The sequence below is a fragment of the Manis javanica genome, chromosome 17, assembly GCF_040802235.1.
Source record: "Manis javanica isolate MJ-LG chromosome 17, MJ_LKY, whole genome shotgun sequence".
Classification (NCBI taxonomy): Eukaryota; Metazoa; Chordata; class Mammalia; order Pholidota; family Manidae; genus Manis; species Manis javanica.
In genome coordinates, this window is record NC_133172.1 from 58884920 (window position 1) to 58896825 (window position 11906).

General features: G+C 42.1%; 1 protein-coding gene across 1 annotated transcript in view; it reads left to right on the plus strand.

Moving 5' to 3' along the window:
- Positions 1-11906, plus strand: part of HSD17B2 (hydroxysteroid 17-beta dehydrogenase 2) — a 69795-nt gene that overhangs the window by 41528 nt on the left and 16361 nt on the right. Inside the window, exon 3 of the mRNA XM_017665858.3 lies at positions 6951-7136. Coding sequence (XP_017521347.1) covers positions 6951-7136 — 186 coding nt within the window. The remainder of the gene's footprint in view (positions 1-6950; positions 7137-11906) is intronic.

The following is an 11906-nucleotide window of genomic DNA, read 5'->3' on the forward strand; positions in this document are numbered from 1 at the left end:
TCTTTCCAAATAAGCAAAAGTTGAGGGAATTTACCTCCCACAAACCATCTCTATGATGTATTTTGGAGGGACTGCTCTAGATGCATGCTCCTAAGGCTAAATAGCTGTTACCAGAGAAAATAAAACCACAGTAAAGGAAGTAGACCAATTAATTAATAAATTATTAAGCAACTGCAAAATCAAATCAACTACCCCCAAAATCAGTCAAGGGATACACGAAGAGTACAAAATATGACACCTAATATATAAAAAAGAGTGGAAAAGGAAGAAAAAGAAGGGAGGAAAAAAAGAACCTTCAGAGTGTATTTGAAATAGCATAATAAGTGAGTTAATTTAGACCGTTAGATAGTAAAGAAGGTACCCTTGAACCTTTGGTAACCACGAATCTAAAGCCTGCAATGGTAGTAAGTATGTATCTATCGATAATCACCCTAAATGTAAATGGTCTGAATGCACCAATCAAGAGTCACTGAATGGATAAGAGCAAGACCCATCTAATATGCTGCTTACAAGAGACTCACCTCAAACCCAAAGACATACACAGACTAAAAGTGAAGGGAATGGAAAAAGATATTTCATGCAAATAATAGGGAGAGAAAAGCAGGAGTAGCAGGACTTACATCAGACAAAATAGACTTCAAAACAAAGAAAGTAACAAGAGACAAAGAAGGACATTACATATGATAAAGGGCTCAGTCCAACAGGAGGACATAACCATTATAAACATCTATGCACCCAATATAGGAGCACCTACATATGTGAAACAAATACTAACAGAATTAAAGGGAGAAATATAATGCCATGCATTCATTTTAGGAGACTTAAACACACTACTCACTCCAAAAGACAGATCTACCAGACAGACAATAAGTAAGGAGTCAGAGGCCCTGAACAACACACTAGAATAGGTGGACCTAACAGACATCTATGGAACATTCCACCCAAAAGCAGCTGGATACACATTCTTCTCAAGTGCACATGGAACATTTTCAAGAATAGATCATATACTAGGCCACAAAAAGACCCTCAGTAAATTCAGAAGGATTGAAATTGTACCAACCAGCTTCTCAGACCACAAAGGTATGAAACTAGAAATAAATTATGCAAAGATAACAAAAAAGCCCCAAAACACATGGAGGATTAACAACATGCTCCTAAATAATCAATGGATCAATGACCAAATAAAACAGAGATCAAGCAATATATGGAGACAAATGACAACAGTAACTCAACACTGCAAAATCTGTGGGATGTAGCAAAGGCCATGCTAAGAAGGAAGGATACTGTAATACAGGCTTACCTCAGGAAAGAAGAACAATCCCATATGAATAGTCTGAACTCACAATTAATGAAACTAGAAAAAGGACAACAAAGGAGGCCCTAAGTCAGTAGAAGGAGGGACATAATAAAGATCAGAGCAGAAATAAATAAAATTGAGAAGAGTAAAATAATAGAAAGAATCAATGAAAGCAGGGGTTAGTTCTTCAAGAAAATGAACAAAATAGATACACCCCTAGACAGACTTATCAAGAAAAACAGAGAGTGTACACACATAAACATAATCAGAAATGAGTAAGGAAAAATCACTACTGACACCACAGAAATACAAAGAATTTTTAGAGAATACTATGAAGAATTATATGCTAACATATTGGATAACCTAGGAGAAATGGACATCTTTCTAGAAAAATACAACTTTCTAAGACTGACCTGGGAAGAAAGAGAAAATCTGACCAGACCAACTACCAGCAATGAAATTGAATTGGTAATAAAAAAACTACCTAAGAACAAAACCCCTAGACCAGATGGCTTCACTGATGAATTTTATCATTTGGTGAAGACCTAATACCCATCCTGCTTTAAGTTTTCCAAAAAGTAGAAGAGGAGGGAATACTTCCAAACTCATTCTATGAGGCCAGCATCACTCTAACACCAAAACCAGGCAAAGACACCACAAGAAAGAAAATTACAGACCAATATCCCCAATAAAGATAGATGCAAAAATACTCAACAAAATATTAGCAAACTGAATTCAAAAATACATAAAGAAGATCATCCATCATGATCAAGTAGGATTTATTCCAGGGATGCAAGGATGGTACAACATTCGAAAATTCATCAACATCATCCACCACATCAACAAAAAGGACAAAAATGACATGATCATCTCCACAGATGCTGAAAAAGCAATTGACAAAATTCAACATCCATTCATGGTAAAAACTCTCAACAAAACAGGTATGGAGGGCAAGTACCTCAACATAATAAAGGCCATATATGACAAACCCACAGCCAACATCATACTTAACAGCAAAAAGCTGAAAGCTTTTCCTTTAAGATTGGGAACAAGACAAGGATGCGTACTCTCCCCACTTTTATTCAACATAGTACTGGAGGTCCTCGCCATAGCAGTAAGACAACACAAAGAAATAAAGGGCATCCAGCTTGGTAAGAAAGAAATTAAACTGTAACTGTTTGCGGATAACATGACATTATACATAGAAAATCCTAAAGAATCCACACCAAAACTACTAGAACTAATATCTGAATTCAGCAAAGTTGTGGGATACAAGATCAATACATAGAAACCTGTTGGATTCCTATACACTAACGATGAACTAGCAGAAAGAGAAATCAGGAAAACAATTCTATTCACAATTGCTTCAAAAATAATAAAATACCTAGGAATAAACCTAACCAAGGAGGTTAAAGACCTAAAGCCTGAAAACTACAAGACACTCATGAGAGAAATTAAAGAGGACACCAATAAATGGAAATACATCCCATGCTCATGGATAGGAAGAATTGATTTGTCAAAATGGCCATCCTGTTTAAAGCAATCTACAGATTCAATGCAATCCCTATCAAAATACCAATGGCATTCTTCAATGAACTACAACAAATAGTTCTAAAATTCATATGGAACCACAAAAGACTCCGAATAGCCAAAGCATTCCTGAGAAGGAAGAATAAAGCTGGGGGGATTATGATCCCTAACTTCAAGCTCTACTACAAAGCTATAGTAATCAAGACAATTTGGTACTGGCACAAGAACAGACCCATAGATCAATGGAACAGAATAAAGAGCCCAGATATAAACCCACATGTGTATGGCCAATTAATATATGATAAAGGAGACATGGATATACAAAGGGGAAATGACAGCCTCTTCAAAAACTGGTGTTGGCAAAACTGGACAGCTGTATATAAGAGAATGAAACTGGATTATTGTCTAACTCCATATATAAAGTAAACTCAAAATGGATCAAAGACCTGAATATAAGTCATGAAACCATAAAACTCTTAGAAGAAAACAGGCAAAACTCTCTTGAACATAAACATGAGCAACTTTTTTCTGAATACATCTCCTTGGGCAAGGGAAACAAGAGCAAAAATGAACAAATGGGAATACATTATACTAGAAAGCTTTTATACAGCAAAGGACACCATCAGTAGAACAAAAAGACATGCTACAGTATGGGAGAATATATTTGTAAATGACATTTCTGACAAGGGGTTAACACCCAAAATATATAAAGAACTCACAAGCCTCAAAAACCAAAAAGGTAATAACCCGATTAAAAAATGGGCAGAGGATATCAACAGACACTTCTCCAAAGAAGAAATTCATGGCCAATAGGTACATGAAAAGATGCTCCACATTTAATTAAATGCAAATTAAAACCACAGTGAGATATAACCTCACACTACTTAGGATGGCCAACATCAAAAAGACAAGGAACAACAAATGCTGGTGAGGATGTGGAGAAAGGGGAACCTCTCTGTTGGTGGGGATGTAAATTACTTAAACCATTGTGGAAAGCATTATGGAGGGTCCACAGAAAACTAAAAATAGAAATATCATTTGACCCAGGAATTCCACTCCTAGGAATTTACCCAAAGAAAACAAGATCCCAGATTCAAAAAGACATATGCACCCCTATGTTTATCACAGCACTATTTACAATAGCCAAGATATGGAAGCAACCTAAGTGTCCATCAGTAGATGAATGGGTAAAGAAGATATGGTACATATATACAATGGAATATTATTCAGCCATAAGGGGAAAACAAATCCTACCATTGCAACAACATGGATTGGAGTTAGAGGGTATTATGCTTAGTGAAATAATCCAGGTGGAGAAAGACAAGTACCAAGTGATTTCACTCATTTGTGGAGTATAACAACTAAGCAAAACTGAAGGAACAAAAATAGCAGATTCAGTCTTCAAGAAGGGACTAGTGGTTACCAAAGGGGAAGGGTGGGGAAGGCTGGATTGGGAGGAAGGGAGAAGGGGACTGAGGGGTATTATGATTGGCACACATGGTGGGGGGAGCGGTCACAGGGAAGACAATGTAGCACAGAGAAGACAAGTAGTGACTGTGTGGCATCTTACCAAGCTGATGGACAGTGACTGCAATGGGGTTGGGGGGAGACTTGACAATGTGGGTGAATGTAGTAATCACAATGTTGCTCATGTGAAACCTTCATAAGATTGTATATCAATGATACCTTATTTTAAGAAAAGTCCAGCAATTGTGCTGTGTTCCTACACAGAATTTATTAAATTAGTATCAACATGTTATTCATTACTTAAAAAAATCATATTAGTAAGTCCTACAAGCATAATGAGCTTATTAGCCAGCTTGGAATTCTATGGCAGGAGTTGGCAAACTATGGCCCTGACTGTTTTTTCTTTAAACATTTTTTTTAGAAGTAATTGTAGATTTACAGGGAGTTGCAAAGAAATGTACAGAGAGATCCTTTGTTCCCTTTGCCAAGCCTCTGCCAGCGTTAACATGTTGAATAAATATAGTATAATATCAAAACCAGGAAATTGGCATTGGTATAATCCACAGTTCATTCACATTTCACCAGCTACACATGCAAGTGTGTGTATGTGTGTGTATAGCTGTGCAATTTCATAACGTGTAGCTCTGTGTAAAAATCAGCACAATCAAGATACAAAACTGGACCACCACCACCAGGCTCTCTTGTGCTACCTTTTTAGAGCCATATTCTCATCGCTAACTCCTGGCAATCACTAATCTGTTACCTTTCTCTTTAACTTTGTCCTTTAAAGAAGTTTATATAGATCTGCCACCTATTTTTGAAAAGCCCATGAGCTAAGGATGGTTTACTACATTTTTAAATGGTTATATCAGAAGAATATTTTTGACCCATGAAAACTATATGGAATTCAAATGTCGATGTCCATCAATCAAGTTTTATGGGAACATCGCCATTGCCGTTCCTTTACAGTCTGTGGCTTCTACACGTGGTAACAGCAGAGTTGAGACAGTAGGACCTGCAATGCTGAAATATTTATTATCTGGCCTTTGATAGAAAAAGTCTGCCAACCCTGGTCTAAGGCATTTTCAAGCTTCTGCTGGCACATTGACTTGCCAAAGGTAGGCTCAGGCTGAGTGAATTAAAACCATCCTCCCCACCCATCACTATGCTTGTTACTAACAGCTGAACTCTTGCTATGTGCCAGGTGTCATCTCACTTGATGCTTCTTATCCTTATTGTATGGGAATGTCAGACACCAGCTCAGGTGTGCAAGCAATGTTAACTTTATGGCATGTAGCAAAAACCATTTCAGTCATTTTGAACTTCACCTCATTTTCCTGGGGTAGCATCTGAATTCCTGGGGCTAGGACATTTGGTCTTGTTGTCAATGCTGGCCTCTGCTGAGATGTCCAACACTCCGTCCAGTCCTCCTACAGGTCGGCTGTTACTTGCCTCCTTGATGCCATCAGAAAGGCGCACTTAGGGCTGGTGTTAGGTTCTCACACTTGAGCGGGCATCAAGGTTGCCTGGAGGGTGTGTTTTATCACAGATGCTGAGCTTCGACAATGATTTCTGATCCAGCCTGTCGAGTTGAGGTTCTGGAAGCTGGGTTTCTAACAAGTTCTCAGTCGATGCTGGTGCTGCTTCTGGACCACACCTTGAGACCCACTGTTGTAAATGATGCTGCAGCTCAGGGAACTCAGAGAATCTGCTCCAGACATCCTTCTCCCACACACAGGATGGTGGTGGTTTTTTTTTTTTTTTTGATTACTTCTTTTCTACATTGAGGGCAGTGCTTCCCCAGCTTGGTTGTGCACTGTACACTGGAGAACTTTAAAGACTACGAATGCTAAGGTCTCCTCTCTCTCTCACCCCAGAGTTTCTCATTTCTCACCTAAATGGCTGGGATGTGGCTTCGGCACGTGGGTTTTAAAAAGCCCCCAAGTGATCCTAATGTGCAGTCAAGTTTGGATATCACTTGTGGACAGCAGTTTCCCAAGCATCAGCAGCACCTGGGAACTTGTTAGAAATGCAGATTCTCAGTCCCCCACACCCCACTCCCAGATATGCCGAATCCGAGTCTCTGGAGGTGGGGTCCGGCAATCTGTGTTCGAACAAACCCTGGTGTTTCTGATGCAACTGAGGGCCTCAGGCTGGTTGGGGAAGGGAATAGGACTCTGGGATTTGCAGTCTTGGCTCTTGGCATTTCTGCTCTAGTTTTCCTGTTCCCTGGGCTAGGGAATCTTTCCTAGTCTTGGGAAAAGGTTTCCTATATCTGCCTGCATTGTCCTAAAGATATTGTGCTGTCTCTACACACTCCTTTGACGAAGAAACATGGAGTAGACTCCTCTCAAGTGCTGTGTCATCCTCCTTCCCCAGATAGAGCAAATATGTAGCTACCTGGATGTGGGAAGGGCTTTGAAAATACCTCCAAGAAAAAAAACCCATTGCCTAATATATCACTGGTTTGCTCTCCATGTAGCTCTCCAAGGTAAGTGGGTTTAGGTACTCAAGGACACTCGGATTCCAGAGTGTGAGGGTTCTGCTCAGATCCTAAATCTCAAAGGGGCCCTTTTGACTCCAGAGCTTAAAGTGTTAAAAATCCTCCTGCTTTCCAGTCTCGCCCGACATCAGAGTTGTTCCCTTCTGTCCTCAGGACTGTGGGCTGTGGTCAACAATGCTGGGATCATCGGCTTTCCAGCTGACGGGGAGCTCATTCCCATGACCGACTACAAACAATGCATGGCGGTGAACTTCTTTGGGGCCGTGGAAGTCACGAAGGCGTTTTTGCCTCTTCTTAGGAAATCCAAGGGGCGGCTGGTGAACATCAGCAGCATGGCCGGTGAGTTGGCCTTTCCCCACAAGGTCCGGGATGCCTGCAGTGCAAGATGCAGCTCACTGCATTCTTGGTGAACAGAGCGAGAGGGCAGGACACGCTCGTGCAGGGCACAGGCAAGATTAGTCAAATGGCATGTTTACTGTTGATCTTAAGACAATAATACCTTTCTCTCCTAAATCCTTTCCTGTACAGACTTTTACCTACCTTCTCACTCATCTATTCATCACTAGGGATTTAGGGTTCTTACATATCTTCACGTGACTGCCAAATGCAATCCTCTGTTTGGACAGGAAATCCTGCATACAATTAATTACCTGCATTACAGGTAACCTGCTTTCGACCCTCCTTAAAGTCAGCACACGCTGTGGTTTCCTGTATGAAGAGAAGGCAATTGTCTTCGCTCCATGGCGCTATCAGAGAGCCCCATGACTCAAAGGGCTGCCTACTAGTGATTTCTGTAAGATTATTGCCATTGTTTTTCCAAATCTCAAGGCCTCTAGTTCACAGTGTGATGTGTGAGGACTCATCTCTCTGCATTTCAAAGAACAGAGAGTCAGCACTTGGGTCAAGGGTTCAACAATCTCCCTTCCATAACAATGCCCATGTATATCTTCTAGGACAGGCATTTTCAAACTGGGGTTCCTCAGAGCCGTACTCAGCTTTGGGTAATGCCCATGGGGTTGTCCCAGGCTGCCCTTCTCATTCTGAAGCAGTAGGCATGGAAAGAGAGACAGGCAGGCAGTCACTAGTAAGTGTTCTCAAAAGCAGCCTATGATTACCCTGACTCACCAGGTTATCTTGAGCCTGGCACCCCTGCCATCCTCTGCATGACAAGAATTTCAGTGGTATCGATTGATCATGGAAGTTGGCATCAGCCAGGAGAAGCTAAGCTGCAACCAGTAATTTCTATTCTAGTTATCCACTGCTGCATAGCAAATAATGCCAAATAAGCTGTCTCAGGCAGTTATAAGTAGCTTACTGTTCTGGGAGACAGAATAGGGGTCCCTCCAATATGTACATGATCTAATCCCTGGACCCTGGAATGTGTGACCTTGCCTGGCAAAAGGGACTTTGCAGATGTGATTGAGGTAAACATCTTGAGATGCAGAGCTTATCCTGGGATGTCTAGGCTGGTCTGGCAGGAGGGTCAGAGTCACAGGGAAGTTGGAAGACAGGGGAAGGGGCCATGAGCCAAGGACTGCGGGCAGCTCTAAAATGCGGAAAAGTCAGGGGACTGGATCCTCCCTTGGAGACCCCAGAAGGAATGTAGCCCTGCTGACAACTTGATTTCAGCCTGGGGAGACCTCTGATCTTCAGAACTGTAAGACAATAAGTCTGTGTTGTTTACGCCACTAAGTTTGTGGTAATTTGTCACAGCAGCCATAGGAAAGCAAAATATACCTGGGTTGACCTGGACATCCAGTCAAATACTGCTGGATCCATCCCGGTTCCTTTAAAGGTGGATGGATGGTGTGTCTGCCCTTCCTCCTTGCCTCCCCTAAGCTCCTCCCCTAGCCCCCCTCCCAAAAAAATCCCACAAAAAAACTTGTAGGCCTGGCTTCCTTTCCAATACCCAACACTGTCTACCCATATCAAGGCTCAACTGTGAGATACTTGCTCTGCTCTTACTGTTCCCAGGTGGGAATAGGGTCAACATAATCCACATCTAAATCCACTCATATGGATGGGGAGGCCCAGGGTTGGGGGCACAGAAGAGACATTGCTTAATTTCTTCTCTAGGAGATGCACAGAACAGTCAACCACATTATGAATACACCCCTCCCTCCTGTATCTCCCATCCCTAAAGAAAGGAACAAGGAACAGAAAGAGTGAGAGAGACATCGTGTAGCTATACAGGTCTAATCAGGTCTCAAAAAGGAGAGGAAGCAGTCAAGTGAAGTGGAGATAAACTGCACAGGCTTTGATCCTGTGTTTACCGCTGGCAACTGGGTGACCTCAGGCAAAGTCCTGGGCCTCTGAACTGTTGCTTTTTCATTTTACGATGGGGATAATAGTTACTTTTTCTTAGGGCCTTGAAATGAGATGAAATGACACGTGTTTAACCATCAGCTTCACACCTGGCATGCCGCAGAGTTAGAGACTCAAAAGCCATCTGCCATGAACTCTGTGGAAGAGGCTGACTGTAACTATACCAGTGACTTTTTATCCTGCCTGGCATCACCACCTCTGTCCGTGACACTGAGTGACCCTACATCCTGCTGTTTCATCAAATATGCACCCGCCCCTGGGCAGATAACCGCAAAACATGTCACTACTTCCAGACTGGACCACACCTTCTCCAGGAGAACTTTTCCCCCTTTCATCACCTTTATTGTCCCTTCCAACAAATGAAAATTGGCTCTTTAACCCAAATCCCAGTAGGGAAGTTGACTGATTAATGATGGAATTGGGAGGTGACTCTGACTGTACAAAGGACAGTTGAAAAATCTTTGTTTGAAAGGTCTAAAAGCCTTTTCTGGCCGGTTTCCTCTTAAGAAATCACAGAGTAAGCACCTGTGTACAGTTGCAAGCTGTATTTGAGGGAGAACACTGAAAACAAACCTTAGGAAACAACTCAGGCCTCGAGGGTTCTGAGCCAGGTGTGGTTTGCACCCGCTCTTCCTTTATTAGCCAGGTAACCTGGGCAACGCACCGCACCTCACTTGTCTGCCTGCCCGTTTGATCATCTGTCAGTGACACGGTGGTACAGTGCCTGAGTCCAGGGTAGCGTTTCGCAACCTCAGCATTATCGATATTTGCTGGGAGGCTAATTCTCCCTTTTGGGGGCTGTCTGATGCACTGCAGGATATTTCAGTGTACCTGTGTTCTTGACCCCCTGGAGGAAAATAGCACCCACCCCCAGTGCTGACAAGTCTTCAGACACTGCTACACATCCGCTGGGAGGGAGTGGGGGGTTAAAATTGCCCCTGGTTGAGAACCTCTGGTCTCTGCTGTAGATTTTAAATGACTGTGCTTCTGAATACTTAGCACAGTTAATGGTACACAGAAAATGCCCTAGTAAAAGGGGCCTCTCTACTGAGAGACAGTAATAGCTACCCACCACATGAAGCTACTTTAATATGCATTGAAATTACTTCACGTCAAAGTAAGCAGCCTTAGATGTTCTTCCAAGTCTACAAATGACAGAGTTCATGGTTCCAGCCTTACGCTTAGTCTTACTTTGTCCAGAGAAGTTAACTGTGTGAGATCATTACTGGGCTTTGTCTTGCTGACTTGGCTGCCTTGAGGGAACCATCTGTCAAATCATTCAGCTAGTCCCTCAGCTGCTCAGCGATGTGCGAGGAAGCCAAGCTGAGACCTGCCTCCCTAAAGCTCTCAACAACGTCCAGGGCTAAGGGGAAGAAGGTAGAGCAAGAGTCAGTACACTTGCCCATGCCGAGTGGTACTGAACGCTTATCCCCCTACGTCATTTAATTCTCATGTCTGCAGAATGCAGAGGTCAATCTTTCTAAGCGAGGATACTCTAGCCCAGCATCATCTAGCTGATAAGTGAAGGAGTCAGGCTTGCAAACTGGGTTTATTTGACTTCACATTCTTTGTTCCTCTCACTTTTCCAGACTGTCAAACAAGAACGTACCAGACAAACAGGGGTATCAGTCACAGACGCTGACTCTAGGATGTCTGGATGATAATTAGGAAGTGCTAGCGCTGAGGGATGCCTCCTACACCAGCACTTCTCAAACACTGGAGTGTGTAACGAGCACCCAGGATCTTATTAAAATGTAGAATTGGACTGAGGTGGCCTGATTGGCCTAATATTCTGCATTTCTTTAACTAGTTTCTAAAATGGACGCTACTGGTTCCTGAACAACTTTTTTGAACTTCATATGCATTGGAATCACCAACAGGGCTACTTAAACATTACTGTAGGAAACCAAAACTATGATGAAATAACATTTCACACCCACTGGAATGGCTGGAATCAAAAAACCAGGAAACACCATTTGATGGCCATGGTGTAGAGAAATCAGAACCCTCATGAACTGTTGGAATATAAAACAGCACAGCCTCTTTGGAAAACATTGGGTGGTTTTTCAATAAGTCAAACATAAAGTTACCATATGACCTAGCAATTCCACTCCTAAGTATATACTCACGAGAACAGAAAACAGGTGTTCAAACAGAAGCTTGTACATGGATGTTTGCATCATTATTCATTATAGCCACAAGTGGAAACAACCCAAATGTCCATCAATTAATGAAATGATAATCAAAATGTAGTCTAGCCACACGAAAATATTATTAACCCATAAAAAGAAATGAAGCACTGACACATGGTATAACATGTATAGAATGGATGGATCTTGAAAAGATCACAATAATAGAAGCCAGACACAAAAGGTCACACATTGGAGCATTCTGTTTATATGAAAAGCCCAAAAAAGGCAAACCTGTATGTGGGGAAAATGGAAGTTCCTATGGCCATTATCCTCCCCTGACCCTAGACTACTTGATGATGTAATTGGCCTGTTGCTAGGTTACTGCTTCCACACCCATGGCAATAAGCTATTATTGACAGAGTCACTATATAAAGAGTTCTGCCCAGTACTCTGGGCGGAGGCAGAGATGGAGGAGGATTACGGACCTGCAGCCTGTTGGATGCAGATATAATTCCAGTGCTTGACCTATTGTCAGGAGAATAAAGCTGGGTAAAAGCCCTTTTACCCAAAGAATGTTCTATTGTCATTTCTCGGTCTCACGAATCCACAGTGAACTTGCTTGGGGCTGAAACTCTCAGGCAAGACAACTGGC